Source organism: Pipistrellus hanaki (assembly GCF_964339955.1).
Source record: "Pipistrellus hanaki genome assembly, chromosome: 5".
In the NCBI taxonomy this organism is placed as follows: domain Eukaryota; kingdom Metazoa; phylum Chordata; class Mammalia; order Chiroptera; family Vespertilionidae; genus Pipistrellus; species Pipistrellus hanaki.
The window spans coordinates 70268506-70287824 of record NC_140507.1 but is presented as its reverse complement, the minus strand read 5'-3'; the positions used below and the strand labels follow the sequence as shown (position 1 = coordinate 70287824).

At 59.7% G+C, this 19319-nt stretch overlaps 2 protein-coding genes across 5 annotated transcripts; one reads left to right on the top strand and one right to left on the bottom strand.

Moving 5' to 3' along the window:
- Nucleotides 1-468: 468 nt before the first annotated feature.
- Nucleotides 469-7820, top strand: TMEM259 (transmembrane protein 259). 2 transcript variants are annotated; one of them, XM_084883762.1, is made up of 11 exons: nucleotides 469-842; nucleotides 3580-3840; nucleotides 4281-4380; nucleotides 4587-4697; nucleotides 5450-5572; nucleotides 5661-5761; nucleotides 5838-5895; nucleotides 6026-6106; nucleotides 6213-6345; nucleotides 6419-6518; nucleotides 6600-7820. In XM_084883762.1, the coding sequence occupies exons 1-11, from the start codon at nucleotides 624-626 to the stop codon at nucleotides 7152-7154; spliced, it is 1842 nt and encodes a 613-aa protein (XP_084739888.1). In that variant the 5' UTR covers nucleotides 469-623; the 3' UTR covers nucleotides 7155-7820. The 2 variants fall into 2 exon arrangements, with proteins under 2 accessions (XP_084739888.1, XP_084739887.1); XM_084883761.1 differs by having other exon boundaries at nucleotides 470-842; nucleotides 6023-6106.
- A 130-nt stretch (nucleotides 7821-7950) lies between these two features.
- On the bottom strand, nucleotides 7951-19193 carry GRIN3B (glutamate ionotropic receptor NMDA type subunit 3B). 3 transcript variants are annotated; one of them, XM_084883759.1, is made up of 10 exons: nucleotides 17073-19193; nucleotides 15227-16133; nucleotides 12850-13442; nucleotides 11388-12420; nucleotides 9589-9734; nucleotides 9382-9497; nucleotides 9109-9260; nucleotides 8651-8815; nucleotides 8515-8573; nucleotides 7951-8325 (listed from the first exon to the last, which is right to left on the bottom strand). In XM_084883759.1, the coding sequence occupies exons 2-10, from the start codon at nucleotides 15884-15886 to the stop codon at nucleotides 7956-7958; spliced, it is 3294 nt and encodes a 1097-aa protein (XP_084739885.1). In that variant the 5' UTR covers nucleotides 15887-16133; nucleotides 17073-19193; the 3' UTR covers nucleotides 7951-7955. The 3 variants fall into 3 exon arrangements, with proteins under 3 accessions (XP_084739885.1, XP_084739884.1, XP_084739886.1); XM_084883758.1 differs by having other exon boundaries at nucleotides 8651-9260; nucleotides 17073-17353; nucleotides 18095-19193; XM_084883760.1 differs by lacking the exon at nucleotides 15227-16133 and having other exon boundaries at nucleotides 8651-9260.
- Nucleotides 19194-19319: the final 126 nt, after the last annotated feature.

Genomic DNA, 19319 nt, shown 5'->3' with positions numbered 1-19319 from the left:
ACTCTAAAGGCCCGTGGCTGGTTTTTACCAAACTGCACAACCTCACCACCATATTGTGGTAAGAAGCAAACATGGAATCGAGAACCGCAGCAATTTACACAATGACCGTAGTCCCTGGTAGAACTCAGGGTTATTTAAAGGCGACCAGTGAAATTACTTTACAGTTAGAGAGATATAGTTTACACTTCCATTTGACCTGCCTCCCTACAGCGCCTCATCAACGAACATTTCCTACCGTTCTACTTATTTAAGGTATCTTTGATCACGTAAAACCCTCAGATACTAACTAGTTTTACCGTCCAAGCAAGTCCCAGAAGCCGCGGGGTATTGTGGGGCAGCATGTAAAAGACCGGGCCGCCGCAGCCCCGCCCCCCGGCGCGCCCGGGTGAGAGGGCGGGGCCGCCGCGGGCCCTCCGCCGGCATCCCTACGTTCCCCGCGGGCGTGGAAGGGCCGCTCTTTCCGGTGTTGCGACTCGCTGGCGTCAGCAGGGCCGTGGAGGCGGAAGATGGCGGCGGCGGCGGCCCTGGGGCCCTGAGGAGCGCGGCGGCGGAGAGGACGGCCGATGGCGGCCGGGAGGCGCCCTCGGGGACCCGCGGGCCGTTAGGGTGCGACGCTGGGCGGCATGTCGGAGCACGCGGCGCCCGGAGCCCCGGGGCCCGGGCCCAACGGCGGCGGCCCTGCCCCGGCGCGCGGGCCCCGCACCCCCAACCTAAACCCCAACCCGCTCATCAACGTGCGCGACCGGCTCTTCCACGCGCTCTTCTTCAAGATGGCAGTCACCTACTCGCGGCTCTTCCCACCCGCCTTCCGCCGTCTCTTCGAGTTCTTCGTGTTGCTCAAGGTGACCGTGGCCCCGACCCCCGACTCTTGACCAACGGCCGGATCCTCCCCCCAGACTGGCAACCTCTGACCCCGGTCCCGCCCAGGACAGCCAGCCCCCTTCACTTGGAGGTCTAGACCGGGTCCGATCCGTTGGGTACCCTCCCCTTTTATCTGCCGCCCTAGCTCCTGACCCCCTTTTCTGACACTTCACCCTCGGAAGACCCAAGTCTCGCCCTGTGGGTGGTACCTGATCCCGACTCCAGGAACTCCCGGTCCTCTCCAAGCAGCACCATGCTCGGCCTCACTCTTCCTCTGATGGCCCAATTCCCGGAGGCCTGGAGCCTTGTTCTGACCTGCCTAGGACCCCCTGCCAGCGCTACTATGCACGTGGGATCCTCAGCCTTGGGAGGACACCCCTTCCGCCCCTCCCCCCAATCCTGCCCTCTCTTACCTGACCTGGCCCACGTCCCCAGTCCTCAAACTGGGAAAGATTCCAGACACACACTGTTCCCCTTACGCCACACCCTAGGACCACCCACCCGCACTAGAAATGTGCTCCCCCTTCCGTCTCTTCCTTCTGCATCCCCTTTTTTGGGCTCTTCCCCTCTTTGGGACCTTCCACCAGTCCCATACCCCAACTCTTCCTCCTCTTAGCCTTACAGAGGAATGTGATCTAGCTGAGGTCACCTCGCCAGGGTTAGTGACAAAGTCACAGCCATTGCTATTACTCATGTCATAGCAAGGGGCTGTACACAAACCTCCCTCCCACCCTCCCTCAGGTGGCATAGAGGGTTCAACCATGTGTGCAGCTCAGGAAGGACCGCCATTGATCTGGGTTCCTCCAAGAAGTGGGCTGGCTCGCTCAGTGTGGGCCCAGAGCTCACTGGGCACCAGGGTTCTGGGTTCCTTAGTGGAGGGATGGTTCCAGTTGTTGCTTGGCCAGGCTGAGAAAAGGGAGAAACAGGCATTTGGTTTGCCATCAGAGCACTGCCAGGGAGGGGCTGGGGCGCAGGCATCGCCAAGCCAGCTTTGGGTTCTAATGCTAGATGTGGAGGCACTTGGGTTGCTGCCGGCCCCAGGGCCTGGAGAGCGGGGCTGGGAGCTGAACATGGAGGCTTCCAGGTTAACTGAGTGCTTCCTGCCACAGCTATGGGTCCCAGGCCCCGCCCCCTGCACTTAACTCCCATCACCAGCTTAGTGGTCCCCAGACACCATGTTGGAAAGAAAGGCTGGGGTGCAAGCTGGCTTGTAGGAGGCCTCCCACACTGCCTCACCCAGCCCCATCCTCACCTCTCGGAGGCCTCAGCTGTTCTGCTGAGACCTGAACGACCAGGTGCTGCAATGTCTGTCTGCTGAGCTCTTGGTGATGCTCTAATCTCCATCCTTCGGTGGCACTGTTGTCTGCAAGTGAAGGAACAGCTTACATTGGCCCAAGAGAGATCTTGGAGCTTACGCAACTGGGGAGACTAGGCTGGCTGGATCCAGGCGCGCAGCAGTGTGCTCAGAGGTGGGCCTCTCCCATCCTCAGGTCGCAGCCACTGCTGCCAGCCAGGAGTCGGTGCCTTCATGACCTGGCCTTTGCCCACTTTGCAGAGCAGACTCCAGAGGGGAGGCCAGGTGTCTACAGCTGGCATTGGTACTACCCTTTGGGGCTCATGGCCCCATAGGGATGGGGTTTTGGTGGTTGTGTAGCCATGGGCAACTCACCAGCTGCCTGAGTATCAGTGTCCCTGTCAGAGGGCAGAGAAAGACTTTGAGCTCTGGTCTCTGTGGCCCAGGCTTTTCCAATCTGTGGTTCTGGCCCACACAGTGAGCTGGTCCTGGAGAGGAGTCATTCGGTAGGAGCTTGTGTGCTGGCCCCGCCGAGGGGTCACCCCAGTCTCTGACTGAGTAGCCCCTGGCGTCGCCAGTTCCCTGACATTCATTTTTCCTGGGAAGGCTGGCACCACATGGGACCAGCTGGGCCCTTTCCCCCAGGGTAGGGCAGTGGTTGGGATGCATGGGGTGATGCCGTAGACATGGCCTCCAGGCTGGGAAAGTAACACTTATCCAACTGGGCCCCCTGAGAAACAAGATTGTCAGAGGTGAGTTCTTGGGGAGGAGGGTGTTCCTAAGTAGATCCAAATGGAGGTCCCTTGGATGCACTTTGAGTCGGGCAGAAGTTGCTGTTGGTGACTTAGGGCAGGGACCCTCCTCAGCACTTCTGATATCAGGCCACTTGCTCTTTGTGGGGGCTGTCCTGATCACTGGAGTGCTGAGCCGCAGCATCCCCTGGCGCCACCCCCTGAGGATAGGACCACCAGATGAGACCCCTGCCATCCCCGTTTCACTAATGGAGAAACTGTCTCAGAGAGGCAGAGCAAGCTGGCCCTGTCATCATGGGAGGGGTGCAGAGTGCTCAGCGGGCAAGGCTGGCTGTTTTTAGCTGGTGATGTCAGGGGCACTGTGAGGACAGGGCAGAGTGTGAGGCAGCTGGGCAGGCCTCTTGGGGACAGTGGGAGCCCAGCAGGTGGCCCAGGGGTGGTGGCACCTGGGCTGGGCCTCCCAAGGAGCAATTAGTTCCACACGCACATGAGAGTGCCTCCTCCTGGCTCATAGAGCAGGTGGTCAGGATCCTGGACCAGTGACACCCGCAAGACCCTTATTGCCAGGAGAGGACGGTGGGTTTGGAGCTTAGGGAACCTCAGAGCCCTGGGGTTCCCTTCCTTCCCCAACAAAGCTCAGGCCTCACTTTCCGGTGGGGCCCCTGCCCCCAGGCCCTGTTCGTGCTCTTCGTCCTGGCCTATATCCACATCGTGTTCTCCCGATCTCCTATCAACTGCCTGGAGCATGTGCGTGACAAGTGGCCACGAGAGGGCGTCCTGCGCGTGGAAGTACAGCAGAACTCGAGCCGTGCGCCAGTCTTCCTGCAGTTTTGTGACAGTGGTCGCAGCAGCTTCCCAGAGCCTGGTGGCCTGGAGCTGGAGGAGGAGGAGGAGGAGCTGACCATGGAGATGTTTGGGAACCACTCCATCCAGGTGAGTGTGCAGAAGGACGTCACTGTTGGGGAAACTCTGGACCCGAGGCCTGGCACTCGCCTCGGGATGGGATGTGGGTGCTGCACAGCAGACTGTTATCTGAAAGGGCTGGCCTCATTCTGGGGGTGCTGAGGAGGCTCCCGGAGGGTTTGGGCTGAGAGCCCAGATGACACGGCTGCCCGCAGGGTGGGTGTGTGGGGCCCCATCCCCAACTTCGGGGCACAGACACGCACCTGGAGATGGCCAGGATTTTGGTGCTGAGTGAGGGTCTTCTCATGAGACGCCGGTCAGAGGCCCTTCCGCCCCAGAGGTGGAGGGCATTCTGGCTGAGGCTGGGGTTACAGTGGACAGGGCGGAGTGCATCTCCTTCCAGGTGGCAGGAGAGGGGCCTCTGTGCCAGACGAGGGCCCACTGACACCCTGTCTCCTGGTGACCCACAGTTTGAGTTGGACATTGAGCCCAAGGTGTTCAAGCCGCCCGGTGGCCCTGAGGCCCTGAATGATAGCCAGGAGTTCCCCTTCCCTGAGACACCCTCAAAAGGTATGTGTTGCCAAGATGTCAGGGGGAGTCACACCCTTGGACATGGAGAATGGCCACTCCGAGCGTCCCTCTCCCTGTCTGTCAGCAGCATGTGAGGCAATAGAGGTGCTCCTGGGCGCTGGTCACACTCCCTCTCTGGCCCCGCCTCTGAAGGAGGGAGGTGGGGTTGGCTGAGGCTCTGAGGCTAACGCCATTCTCACCCACAGTATGGCCACAGGATGAGTACATTGTGGAGTACTCGCTGGAGTACGGCTTCCTGCGCCTGTCCCAGGCCACGCGACAGCGGCTCAGCATCCCGGTCATGGTAGTCACCCTGGGTGAGTCACCCTGGGGAGGGCCATAGTAGGGAGTGATCCAGAAGCACTTAAAGATGGAGGTCTGGCCTGGCCCAGCCAGTGTGGTCAGTAATAGAGCATCAACGCATGAACCAGGAGGTCACAGTTTGATTCTTGATCAGGATACATGCCTGGGTTTCAGACTTGATCCCCAATGGGGGGCGTGCAGAGGCAGCAGATTAGTGATTCTCATCATCGATATTTCCATCACTCTCCCTCTCTGAAATCAGTCCTATATAATAAAAGGCTAATATGCAAATAGACCGAACTGTGGAACCACCGGTCGCTATGACGCACACTGACCACCAGGGGGAGATGTTCAAAGCAGGAGCTGCCCCCTGGTGGTCAGTGCACTCCAACAGGGGGAGCGCTGCTCAGCCAAGAGGCAGGCTCTCGGCTAATGAGTGCAGCAGCAGTGACCGGAGCCTCTTCCGCCTCTGCGGCAGCACTAAGGATGTCCTACTGCCGGGCTCAGCCTTCTTCCCTAAGCTGGCAGTTAGACATCCCCCCAAGGGCTCCAGGACTGCGAGAGGGTGCAGGCTGGGCTGAGGGGACCCCCCCCCCCACCCAAGTACATGAATTTTGTGCACTGGGCCTCTAGTAAGAATATATTTTTTAAAAGACTGAGGTCTGGGACCATCCCCCAGGGCCTGACCATCACAGCATTGCCCAGGGGGATGGATATAGGCCAGTGGGGCCTTACCAGGTGCGCCCCTTTTGGTGTGCCACCACAGATCCCACACGGGACCAGTGCTTCGGGGACCGCTTCAGCCGCCTGCTGCTGGCCGAGTTCCTGGGCTATGATGACATCCTCATGTCCAGTGTGAAGGGTCTGGCCGAGAACGAGGAGAACAAGGGTGTGATTGGGACCAGGGCTGGGAGGGTGTGGGGCACAGTGCTGGGGGCTGGAGGGCAGACCGTGGTGCTCACAGCCTTCCTGTGTAGGCTTCCTGCGGAACGTGGTGTCAGGCGAGCACTACCGATTTGTGAGCATGTGGATGGCCCGAGCATCCTATCTGGCTGCCTTCATCATCATGGTCATCTTCGTGAGTGCCCTGATACAGGCTGGGCAGAGGGTGTGGGGCAGGTGGCCTTCCCTAGCCTACACGCCTTCCCTTACAGACCCTGAGCGTGTCCATGCTGCTCCGCTACTCCCATCACCAGATCTTTGTCTTCATTGGTGAGTCTCCCAGCCTGGTGGCGGGAGGAAAGGTGGGGTCAGCCTCAGGCCCCCATGGCCCCCTGCCCACCCCACCCCCCAAGGGGCGCCTCACCCGGTCTGCCCGCCCGCCACCCTCTGCCCGCAGTGGACCTGCTGCAGATGCTGGAGATGAACATGGCCATCGCCTTCCCTGCAGCGCCCCTGCTGACTGTCATCCTGGCCCTCGTGGGTGAGGACCTCTCTGCCCACCATTCTGCCTTCTCACCCAGTCCCTACCCACCTCCCCTGTTCCTGGCCTTCCCACCATGCCCACCGCAGCCCACCGTCTCCTGCAGGGATGGAGGCTATCATGTCGGAGTTCTTCAATGACACCACCACCGCCTTCTACATCATCCTCATCGTGTGGCTGGCTGACCAGTATGATGCCATTTGCTGCCACACCAACACCAGCAAGAGGCACTGGCTGCGGTGAGTGCCACGGGGGTGCAGGCGGGGCCAGGGTGGGATATGGGCTGGCGGCACCTCACTGTGCCCCCTGCAGGTTCTTCTACCTGTACCACTTCGCCTTCTATGCCTACCACTACCGCTTCAACGGGCAGTACAGCAGTCTGGCCCTCGTCACCTCCTGGCTCTTCATCCAGGTGAGGGGCCCGCCTACTCAAGGTCCAGCCCCTGGGAGGTCTGGCTCTGCTGGGCCTGACCCACGCCCACTCTCCCTCCAGCATTCCATGATCTACTTCTTCCACCACTATGAGCTGCCCGCCATCCTGCAGCAGATCCGCATCCAGGAGATGTTGCTACAGACACCACCGCTGGGCCCTGGTACCCCCACGGCGCTGCCGGATGACCTCAACAACAACGGGGGCGCCCCGGCCGCTGCACCTGACCCTGCCAGCCAGCCTCCCGCCCTGGACCCCGGCTCACTGGGGGCTGGTGGTGTCCCCAGGCCTGTAGCTGAAGCGCCCAGCTCCCTGGTAGCTGCGGCAGCCTCGGTGGCTGCCGCGGCCAGTAGTGATCTGGGCTGGATGGCAGAGACAGCTGCCATCATCACAGACGCCTCTTTCCTGTCTGGCCTGAGCGCCTCCCTTCTGGAGCGGAGGGCAGCTAGCCCTCTGAGCCCGGGTGGGGGATTCCCTCGGGGCCTCCAAGCCCCCCCGGACAGTGTGCCCCCAAGCGACTCCCCAACACCTGACACAGGCCCTCTGGCTGCTGGAGTGAGTGGGCCCATCCCTGAGTCCCCAGCCCCAACAGATGAACCTTCGGAAATTGGCTCCTAAGTCCTGGGCAGCTGAGTGCCTCTGTCCCTGGCTGCCAGGCCAGCTGGGTGTGACCTGGCCGGGCCCTTGGGGATCAGGGAGGCTGTCCCTGGTGTCTGGGATTGCCCAGTTGGCCTTGGGTTGGGGTCCATCTGGTTTGCCCAGGGGTGGGCTTCTCTCCCCCGGGTGTGGGGCTTGCCCACAGCCTGTCCCTGCCACATTTGTGGTGGGTCCCCTCAGCCAGCAAATCAAGGCAGGCTGATGAGCTAGGGCAGGAAAAGGGGTGGGGGTCTCCATAGAAGGCTCTGGAAGGGGTTGGAGTAAGGTCTGGAGCAAACTGTATCTAGGGGGAGAGCCTAGCACGTCTCTGAGCCAGGTGAACACTGGTGGGGCTCCCTCGCTGTCCTGGGCACTCAGCTGGTGCTCTGTTGTGCGCAGTGCCTTTTCCACAGCCCCTGCCCCCACATATGCGTGCCAGGGCTGGGGTATTGGCACAGGGACACAGTGTGTGGGCGTCAACTGTCAAAAACAGCAACCAGGCGCTAGGGTCCAGCCTTGCTCCTGCTGGAGAGAGCCAGCAGCCCAACTATGTCACTCGGTGAGGACTGCAGAGTGCTCATTCCATTCTATTTAATTGCAGTGTACAAAATTGTGTTTGTATATAGAATAAACTGTCTGTTGACAGCACCTAGCCAGTGTCTTCATGCACCAGGTTCTGGGATTAGCTCCTGCAGGATTCGCCCTCATGCAAAGCCAAGTGGGCGGGGTGTGGTATGGCATGGCCAACTCCCAGCGATGAAGCAGGTGGAGGCCACTGGAGGCCTAGAGCAGGCACAGGGGCCCATCGCAGCTGCCACCTGGGAGCTGGGCCAGGAGCTCCCCACGCCGCACCAGCGCCTGGCGGAGCCTTGAACGTGCATCCGCAATGTGCTGCTCCAGTTCCTCCAGCTCCCCTGGGCGTGGGGCACCAGTGGGCAGCATGGTGGGTGGCTGGCCGTTGGAGCAGAGCTGGATGGGACCCTCGGGTGGCCGGTTGCCCTCCACATCTGTGCCCACTCCTGATGGAGCAGTGGCCAAGGCTGGCTCCCGAAGGAGGTGCAGATGACGCTCCCTTACCATGGCCTGGCACACCCGTGTCCAGTTGCCCTGGCCTGAGCGGGCAGTTGGTCTGTCTGGTTGCTTCTCCAGATCCCTGGGAACAGAGGATGGATGGGGCTGGATCAGTATCCCCCAAGGAACGGGTGGTCCCTCTGCTTTCTGGGGTCAGGGTTCCTAAGAGGCTGTGAGGGGTAGGGGGCATGGACTTAGTGGTTCGGCTCTGCAGGTGTAAAATGGCAGGCCTGAGGCGAGTGTAGGAGCTGGTGGAGTGGGAGCCCCTTACCTTGGCTCAGGTTCTTTCTGCTTGTCCACAGGCTCCGTGTTGAGGGCGAGGTGGATTCTCTGTGAGCCAGACAGAGGCTGTGTTGGGTCAGGTTGGGAGGTTGCCCATGCTTGCCCATCCTGTGATATCTCCTCACCTGACTCGTGTGTAGCCAGTACTGCAACCTGTTACCCCTCCGGATACAGGGCAGCACCAGGTGGTAGAAGATGTGCTCCCCCAGAGAGCTGAGCAGGGCACTACCCAGGCCCAGGCAAAGCAGCACAAAGAGACCGGAGAAGTGGTAGATGCCCATCTGCAGGGTCTGCAGAGGTGGGACACAGGCACAAGCCCTTCATGGTCATGGTAGACCCTTGGGGAGCCCTGGCCTGGAGGACAGTTTGGGCCAGAGACAGACCTGGGGCTGTACAGTTGGATTGGGAGGCCAGGCCTCCATATTTTGGAGCAAGGTTCTAAGGAGCTGGAATTTTGTAGAATGAATAGGACTGCACAAAAGCAGACAAATACACATCTTACGATCAGGGGGTTGGCCACCTCAACCCACAGGCTCAGGGCCCCCACACCTACCCCCACGCTGTATCCCAGGCCCTGTCCCACCTCTGTGACAGCGAACACCCGCTTCCCGCAAGGTACCATCTTGTACCACTTGTCATGCAACAGATCGATGAAGCCAGAGGACTTGTAGCGGCTGATGAACTCGGACAGGTTGGAGGTGAGCGGTGAATTCTGAGGGAGTCCAATGCCATAACCTGATGAAGGCCAGGAATTGGGTTGGGGCCAGACTGGACACAGCCCAGGGGAGCTGTGCCCACGTTGAGCCCTCAGTGGCTCCCTGCTGCTGCGGGGTCACTGGTCTCAGCGGCCTCTCACCCTCAATGGCAAAGGGCTTGCCCACAGTCAGCAGTTTGCAGTCGGCGTCGATGGAGACCTCATAGTCCAGGAGCGACTTGTCCATGATGAAAGCATTGAGCTTGGGGGGGTCGCTCCTGTGGGGATGTGGAGGGGGTGAACACCTGCCCTGCAAGGCCTCCCTGCCTCCTCCCCGCCCCCCAATCCTGCTGTCCGCCCTGGCCTCACGTGAGCATGGCAACGCCGTGGGGTGTTGTGGGTACGCTGTGCTGCCGCATGTGCGCGTGCATCTCAGGGAAGCTCTTCTTGATGTAGGCCTCTGCACTGCTCTCCCACACAGTGCCAAAGCGGAAGCCCTGGGGCGGGTGGTGCAGCTGTGGGCAGGTGAGTGGTCAGTGCCAGGCCCTTCTCTGCACTCACCTGCATTCCCACCCGACTGCTCTGGCCTCCCACCCTGGCCCAAAGCTCTCTACCAGCGTCTCCCCTCCCTGCTGACATGAGGCCAGGTCATTTTCTGTGGAGGGTTGTCCCAGGCACTGCAAGTGTAGAGCAGCATCTCTGGCCGCATCCTCACAATGCCAGGAGTGCCCCCCCTGTGAAACCACAAATACCCCAGACATGACCTAGTGTCCCCTGTGGGCAGACGCTACCCGAAATCCATCACACAGACGTGGCCCTGAACTCCAGACTTCCTCCACTGCCTCCAGGGCTCCTTGTTCTCCCTCCTTTCATCCCATGGCCTGTCCTGCAAATCCTGTGGGGTCAGCCCTGCCTAAGAACACCCACAACCATGCCCTGGTCTGGGGTGGTTAGCCTTCACATCAAAGGGTCACAGGACTTAATTTTCTGGTCAAGGGCAAATAACTAATTTTGCTACTGTTAATGAATCGTAATGCAAATATCTGTGTTTTCCGATGGTTTTAGGCTCTACAGCAGCGGTTTGAGACATACAGGTTGAGAACCGCTAGCAGGATTGCCTAAGACAATCCGAAAACACAGATATTTACATTATGATTCATTAACAGTAGCAAAATTACAGTTATGAAGTAGCAACAAAAATTTTATGGTTGGGAGTCACCACAACATGAGGAACTGTATATTAAAGGGTCGCAACATTAAAAAGGTTGAGAACCACTGCCTTAGAGGATGCAATCAGCCAGATTCAAACAGTAGGAGATGCTATGAACAATAAAAACCCAACTATTTCTTCAATAGACACAAGGAAATAAATGAGAAGGAACTCAAGAGCTCAGAGATTTCTACAATCTGCAAATGAATCAAACTGGGAAAATGGGTCTAATATTTGTAAAAATTCCAAGTATTTAAGATGAAATTATATAAATCATTGATGATTCTATATCTCCCTCTCCCTGTCTGAAATCAATAAAAATATTTTAAATACATAAATAAAAGTTTTTAAAAGTAAAAATGTGTAGACTGGGGCACACCCCTGCTCTGCCACAGCCCCCCAGGGCCCCAGAAGTTTCATCTCAGAGGGAACTACTTTAGAAGCCCAGGGCCTCCTGCATCCATAGGCCCTGCACGACCTGCCCACTCTGTTACCTCCCTGACCTCACCTCCCTCCCTCCTTCTGCTTCCTCTTTCTCCTGGATGTTCCTCCAACACCCCAACAATACCAGGCAAGGTCCTGCCACAGGGCCTTTGCACGGGGGCTGTGCCCTCTCCTCTCTCATGTCTATATAAAAGTCCCTCATGTCACCCCCTCCCAGAGGAATTTCTGACCTCCATTTGAGAAAACACTCCTGTGTCCCTCCTCTGCCTTATTTTTGTCCCTGGCACTCACTATCTGTTTTGCTTCTCTCTCTAGCTTGATTCTTGCCATGTCTCCACCAGGGAGGGGGATTGTCACCTATTTTGTCCCCGCTGTGTCCCCAGTGCCTGGCACACCACAGGTGCTCAATAAATGTTTGCTCGAGTAAATGGCCACATGTGGTTGGGTCTCGGGATGGGTAGCATGTGAGTGGGCAACCCCCCCAGCTCTGGCCACAGCCCCCACAGCCAGCCACCTTGGGGTCGTGAATCCCAGACAGCTCCTCGAAAGTCTTGTCCCCGACCATGACGGCAGCCAGGTTGGCCGTGTAGCTGGACAGCACGAGCAGGCAGAAGATGGCCCACAGGTTCATGAGCAGACGCCCGGTGGGGCACTTGGGTGTCTTGCTGGACACTGTGCGTCCAAACAGGATGGCGTAGCAGAGGTTGAGGGCCGAGGAGTAGGAGAAAACGGTGCCGCGGTTCCGGCCGCGGGGTGTGAGGCCATAGGGGCTGCACCACTCATACAGCGTGAGGAAGAGCGCGGTGAGGTGCAGGGCGGCAAAGACGCCCAGCCACATGGACCAGTGCAGCGGCCACATAAAGGCCCCGAGCGGGGAGGCCGTGTCTCTCGCCCGCACCATGATGCCCAGGCTGGTGGAGAAGAAGGGGCTGCTGAAGTCCACCACCTTCAGGCGGGCCGAGTTGATGCTAAAGCTGGTGACTGCCATGTGGGCCCTGCCAGCTAGCAGGTCACCCACCAGGCCAGTCCAGCGGCCATCCCGCAGGGCACCGTACTTGCCATCGCCCACGATGTACAGCTCAAAGTCAAAGGGCGTGTCCTCTGCCAGGCGCTCCAGCAGGTCAATGCAGTAGCCATAGCAACACTTGCGCAGAGCACGGGACACAGAGCCGTTGGCCAGGGCAGCAAACAGTGCGTCCAGGGTGGCGGAGTCGTTGGTGCCAGGGGCCAGGCACAACTGTCCTGCTGGGCACTGCCCATCCTCGTCTGGCTCTCGGGCAAACACAAACGGATGCTCCACCAGGGTCACCACACGCAGCTTCGGCCGGACCCGGGCCCCCAGCGGGGATGGGGGCCGCATGGCAGCACCCCCTGGCTCCAACTCCAGCCTCCCATCCCGCCAGCTGCCCAGCGTGGCCCAGGCTGGGGTGCCCAGCGGGTCCTGGCGCAGGCTCCACACCTGGAAGTGCCGGGACATGTGCACCTGGGAGGAGCTGGTCACCCACACTGGCCCTGTGCGGCCCTGGAAGGATGTGTTGCTCAGGAACCTGGCAGAAGGTGGGGGGCAAACAGGCATCGAGTAGTGGTAGTCCCCCCAGCAAAGCTCTCAGCATGTACCAGGGACCACTGTGAATGCACACACCAGATCTCTACCAGCAGGGACATGAAGTCAATGCTGACCACCCAGTTTGAACGCCCAGACAGCGCCCCCTGGCTCTGAGGTGCTGTCCACCCTCTAGCCCTCCCCTGGCATCAGGCAGAGACACATGCCCGCTGACCTCTCCCGCTTCTCCCAGAGCCAAGCACGCCCTCCACCAGAATTCCTTTCTCAGGCCTGTTCCCACCAAGACGGGGACAAAGCCACCCTCTCGTGAGGCCACAGTGCCTGGCACAACAGGTGCCCAGTAATGTTGCCCCAGACAGAGGCAGCGCCACGCGGAAGCTGCACCCCTTCCCACAGCAGGGCCCCCACTCACTGTGCCAAGAAGTGGCCGGAGGACCGGAGTGTGGCTGGCTTCGGGCCGTCGCAGTTGGCGGCGGCGGAGCGAAGGATGTGCTCGGGCTGCACGCGGGCCGCGCTGCCCAGCGCCCGCGCCATCAGCTCCACCGCGTCGTGGATGGTGGCCTCCAGGGAGGGTCGAGCCACCTCGCCCAGTGCCAGCAGCCCCGGCGGCAGGCCCTCCGTGGGCAGGGCCTCCGCAGGCAGCGGCGTCCCTAGCAACCAGCGGGGCCCGGGCGGGACGGCCTCCAGCACCCGACGGGCACGGGCCAGGTCACAGCCGAGGAGCACGGCCGCGGGTACCGGGGCTGAGCCTCCCTCCGGCGCCCCCAGGAGGGAAAGGCCGGCCTGCAACCCCGCGTCGCCGGCGTCCGCTCGGCTCACGTCCAGCACCAGCTTCGGGGCCCTGCCAGCCCGGCTTGTCCAGAGTGCCACCAGGCCCCCAGGGGCCCGCATGCGGCAGAGCACCAGGCCGGTGTCCTCCCAGGCATGGGCCCGCAGCACCGACACCAGCACCTCCAGCAGCGTCTCCAGGGGGCTGGCCCAGTGCAGCTGGAGGTGAAACGGGTTCTGGGGGGGGGTGGTCACAGTTAGGGCTGGTGACCACCATGTCCTTCCCACCCCCACCACTAGGTGTTCGATAAACTGAGGCCGTCGCGATAATGAGACCTCATGCCTGTCTCCTCCCAGCCCACCTCTGCTCCAAACCCTCCTGTGGTTCCCCACGGCCATCAGCACTAAGCCCAGCCTCCCTGGCCTGACAGTTAGGGCCTTCTGCTGTGTCTCTGGCCACCCTGAGAGCATCCATCCCACTTGGAGGATTTCTGCATGTGCCATTCCCAATCTGGAATACTTCTCTTTCTCTCTGTCAGTCAACTCCTACACATTCTTCAAAACTCAGCCCCTCTGCCCCCTCCTCTATTTAGACATTCCCATCCACCCTCACAACTCAGGCAACCACCAATCCCTCATTCACCACAGTCCTGACCTCACCCACCCCTCCTGTCTGGGAACCCCTCAAGAGTCAGGACTAAGGCTTCATGATCACACACTGGCTGATGACTTCATGCTGGGAGCCAGGCTAGAGTGCTTCCTCTTACGACTCCTACACATCACCGCCCCTGAGCCAGGCAAACCAGGGGCTAAGGGGTTCCTTGTGCCCCATGGCACCCAGAAAGTTCTAGATTTGATCAGCCTGTGAAAGAGGGGAGAGCTTTAAAAAAAAAAAAAAAAGAAAAGAAAGAAAAAGAAAGAGGGGAGAGCTTTGACAGACACCTAAGGGTGGGATGTTGCCTGCCTGAGGACGGGGCACCCAGTGCTGGGGGACAGGCTGGGCACAGCTGTTCAGTTCGTCCCCACAAAAACCCCCGACAGTTCCTACTGTAGGGGCGCAGTTCTTAGAAGGCGGCAGCAGAGGGCGCCACAGGCCTAGATTTGAGTCCTGCATCTTCTATGGGGAGGAGGCAGAGGTAGGAAAATGAGCCCCCAGCAGTGACAGCGGGGTTGGTGGCCTCTTCCAGGGTCGGGGTCTCCCCTCCCAGGGGAGAAAGAAGTCCTGGAGCAGCTTTAAGGTGGTTTGGGAGGGAGGGCGGCTCCCACCAGATCCATGTTCCTCTCTGCTGGGCCTAGGAGGTGTGTATGGGGGGCTCTTTTCCTGGGGCACAACATGGTCCCCTGAGCCCTGCCTGTCACCCTTCTCGCCTCATCTCATTTTTTAAAATCTTCACCCCAGATCTGGGCCGGTGGTGGGGATGGGGGTGTATCTAGAAAATAAACTCCAAAAAAGGTGGAGAGTGTGCAAAGGAGGATGGGGGTGGGGGTGGGGACTTTGGAGAGTGGCCTGAGGACCCAAGAAGGGCGACCCACCCCCAGAGAGCAAAGCGGGAGACCCTTCTCAGAGCCATGGTCCCGCCTGGTGGAAACCGAGAGCTGCCCTTGGCCCTGGAAGGGGCCACTCTCAAGGACTGGGCTGGGGCCTGGGGCCAAAGGGTGGCTGCAGTGGCGGGAGCCCACCACCACGGCTCAGGGAAAGGGTCTGCCCCCGAGTTCCATGCCCCAAAGGGGGCATCCTCAGGCTTCTGTATTCCCTGGTCCAGAAAAGTCCCCAAGGGTCCCGGAACCGAGGGACCAGGGCTCTAGGCTTCTGAGCCCCTGGACTCCTGCCTCTGGTTCCCATGTTCTGGGATCCGCTGGGACCCAGCGGCGCCGTCATCGGACTGCTAGGCATCCCCGGGACGCCTGCATTTGCGGTCCAGAAGTCCATCCGTTCCGCGGGTCCCAGGGACCCGGGTCCCCGCACCTCAGGATCTCCCGTCCCGGAGCCTCCCTGGTCCACATGCCGGCGCCGTGCGTACCGGGGCGCCGAGGGGCGCGCGCGCCTCCCGCCGCAGCAGGCTGAGCACGGGGGTCTCGGTGGCGGCCGCCAGGAAGTGCAGCTGCAGCAGCTCCGGCCGCGCCTCGGGGAAGGCGAGCACGGCCACCACGCCCGGCGCCGCCAGCGTCTGGCACAAGCCCAGGGCCAGCGAGGCGGGGTTGCGGGCGGGGGTCTCGGCGGCCACCAGGTCCAAGCTCAGGTTGTGCGGTAGCCGGTGCTCCAGGACGGCGCGGGCCAGGGCGGTGCGGGCGCGGGCTCGGGCGGCGGGTGCGCGGGGCAGGAGGGCGCCCAGGCGCACGGAGCCCCCCAGGCGCGCCAGGGCGCCACACGGCTGCGGGTGGCCCCCGGCGGGCACGGGTCCCAGCGCCAACGCCAGGCCCAGCCACAGGGCCCGCACAAACCCCATCCCGAAGTTACCGGCCGGTGCTGTGGGGAACCGGTGCTGCGGGCACTGAACGGCTGGTGCCACGCGCAGGAGGCAGGATCCCAGCCGGCCCAGGCCACACCCATCCCGGCCCGGCTCCATCGTCCTGCCCCCGCCCTGGCCGCTCCCTGCTCCCCGCAACGCCAGCGAACCACTAGGGAGGATTGAACCCACTTCCCAGGCTGGGACACAAAAGCTCAAATGGCCACAAGGCATGGGTGCTGGAAATAACCACTGTACTTCCCCTTTCTGTGCCAGGGGAGGAGATGGAGGCTGACACCAGGGAGAGATTTTGGTCAAAAATTATCCCCATACTTACCCCTGTTCCACTCCAAGATTCCCCTCCAGCCCGGGAGAGTGGTGGCCCTTTGTTCACTCAGGGAAACACAGCAGCACCTCCCGCCTCCAAAAAGTGGCGTCTGTCCATACCAGCCCCGGAGCGTGCTTTCCCGTGGTGTGCGCCCTGGGGAAGTCAGACAGGTGTGTCTGATGGGGATCTGGAGGACAGACCTCATGTTCCCTGGCTGTGGGCAGGCAACTGAAACCAGAGAACTCCTCCTCTCTCCAAGACCCAGTGCCAGGTGCCACGGCTCTGAAAGAGCTTCCCTCTGGTCACCCAGAAAGATGCAGGGCCGACCCCCCCCCCCATTCAAGTTCACTCTGCCCACCTTGACTCCATCACAACTGCCAACACGGTGCTTGACTAACTGTTCATAGAGATACTAGGTTATATCACTGTCCACTGCTCCAGAACTTTCTATAACTCCCTGCCACCTACCAATCCCCAAGCTTGGGTTCTCCGGGCCTCCCCACCTCAAATGACCCAGGGTCCTTGTGCTCCTGGCACACAGCAGGCGTTCAGAAAATGCTGGATGAATCAGGGCCAGCAGCACTGCGTGTGGCTCTCATCCGGGATGGGTGTGGGTGGAGGACTGAGAAAATGGGGGTGTCTCCCAGACCCTCCTGGATGCAGAACAGCCTCCCAGCACAGAACATTCCAGCTCTAGTGGCTGATTGTCTCACACACTAACACACTTTCTTGGGGAGCCAGTGTTAGAGGGCAAGGAAGAAGACTCCCTTAGATAAGCAAAAATGCAAGTGCCCGCCAGCAATAAGGACTGAAATTTGAGATGACTGTAATGAAAACTGAATTCCAGGTGACAAGGTATCTCATCCCGTCACCTGGCCAGGCACCCCAGGATAGGGAGCATCCCCAAGGGCCCTGGATTCTGGTTCCCTCCCTGAGGCCACTGTCATGCCAGCGAACACCCCATCTGCCATGGTCCTTAGTCCCACTGGGCCTCAGGTCCCACTGGGCCTCATCCCACCCTGGGTAACGGTCCCTCTGACTGCATGAGGCCCAGAAATAAGGGCCCATCCTGGGTAGGGCACACTTTCTTACCTTCATCCGAGATTCAGGCAGCCAACAAACAGCCTTTTGTGACTTGTCACTAAGCATGTCCTCAAGGTTCATCCATGTAGTAGCAGGTGTCAGAATGTCCTTTTTTAAGTCTGAATAATAAACAGTCCACCTTCTGGACGGACCTCATGGTGTTTACCCGCTGAGACAGGCTGCTCCTTTGGGCCGTTGTGAACATGCTGCGGTGGCCGTGCTGTGCGGGAGCTGAGTCTGTCCTCAGTTCACTCGGGTGCCCATCCACCTGGAAGCCGGAGTGCAGGGTCCTGTGGGGATTGTGTCATTTTTTGAGGAACCACCAGACTGTTTGCCACAGTGACTGCCCCACTGGCTGTGCAAAAGGGTGACTTCTCCACCTACTTGTGAACACTTTTTCTTAAAAACAAGTGGTTCTGGAAGGTGTGAGATGGCAGCTCACTGTGTTTTACAAAAATTCTGCCAGCACAGAGTAGTCACCAGTGAGTTCTGATGATGTCCACATGTCCCCTCTGACAATGATGGTCTAGGATTTTTGGTCTGATTGTGCTAAGAAATGTGTGCCATTCAGACCTAACCGGTTTGGCTCAGTGGATAGAGCATTGGCCTGCAGACAGAGGGGTCTCAGATTCAATTCCAGTCAAGGGCATGGACCTTAGTTGTGGGCACATCCCCAGTAGAGGATGTGCAGGAGGCAGCTAATTGATATTTCTCTCTCATAGATGTTTCTAACTCTATCCCTCTCCCTTCCTTTCTGTAAAAAACAAACAATAAAATATATATAAGCTGGATGGGGAAGAGGTCAGCTTTGTGCCACCACCCATGTATGTTATTTGCAAGGTGCATGGTGGGCTGGCCAACCCGCTCTAAGCCCTTTTATGGTGGCCTGCTGAGGATGGGTGACCTTCCAGGACTATGCTGGACAGAGTTATGGAGGCCATTTGCATGTTGATGTTCCCCTACTCAGGGTGTCAGAAGCTGCAGGGTGGGCAGGTACCACAGCCCCAGGGCACCAGGACCCTACACCTTACCCGCCAAGGCACCCCAGCAGTTGAAGGTTCAGGCTGGTTTGGGGATGCTCTGGCCCTGGAAATATGTGCAGGGTGAGGGACAGTGGAAACAGTGCTCCCTCCCCCATCCCCCCACCCCCTTCTCCAGGGAAAAATCCAGATCCAGGGGAGACTGCCAGAGAGAGGCTGGTATTGTCAGCCATCTCACAGCAACCTGCCAACTCAACTCTGATGCAGACTTGGGCAACAGTACCAGGCTGACCTAGCCCCAAGTCACCCACCAAGCCAACAACACAGTGGAGGGTTGGGGTTTCCTGTGGCCAGGCAGAGGGGCCCACACCAGGATCAGGGCCCAGAGGGTCTTGGGCTCTGGCAGATGAGATACCCTAGGGGAGCCTGAACCCATCTTGAAATTCCCCCTCCATCTCCTGGAATCTCTAAAGACCAAGTTCCATGCCCTCAGCTTTGCTAACCACCTGCTAGACTCCATTCCACACGTGTGGAGGACCATGATGTAGTCCTTATCAAGCAGTTGGACCCCTTGCCTGACATGAAGACAGCTCTCAGTATCCTGTCCTGGATAGGGGAGGGGTGAGGCAAGGCCGTAGAGGTGGATCCCGCTGCAGTGTACGGCTGAGCCACCCGCTGATGAGGACACAGAGCCCCGGGGACAGGGAACTCCAATTAGCCTAAAAGCATGAGTTCAGTGCTGGCTCCTGGCTTTCAGTTGCAGTTATGATGGCACCTGATCAATTACGTGAGTTTTCTGGATCATTAAGCAGTTCTGTCACTGAGGGGCAGCTTTCTGGAAGGTTCTAAGGGCAGCCTCGGGGCTCACACTTCTGGGCTGGCCTCCAGGTGCTGACTGGACTGGTGGTGTCCCCAGGGCAGTGGAGGCCCCTGGCCTCCCTCAGGCCCTTGACAAGAATGTTCTGGTCAAGTGGCCCAGAACTGGCTGCTACCCCAGAGTCCTTGCCTTGACCAAGGTTGAGGAGACTTGGTGGCCATCAGGATGTGACCAGTGTGAACCCACACCGCTTTCCCTGCATCACCGCCACTTTGGTGACCTCGGCCTGTAGCCTCCCCATCCCCTCCATCCCCTCCATAGAAGGTGGCAGCAGGGTGAAGTCTGAGAACCACAGCCTCCCAACATGATTTTTAAGTCAGGCCTGGCAGCCTGCCTCGAGGGTCCTGGAGCCCAGCCTGGGACCTGGGACGACCCTCAGCACACACAGAGGACTCAAGA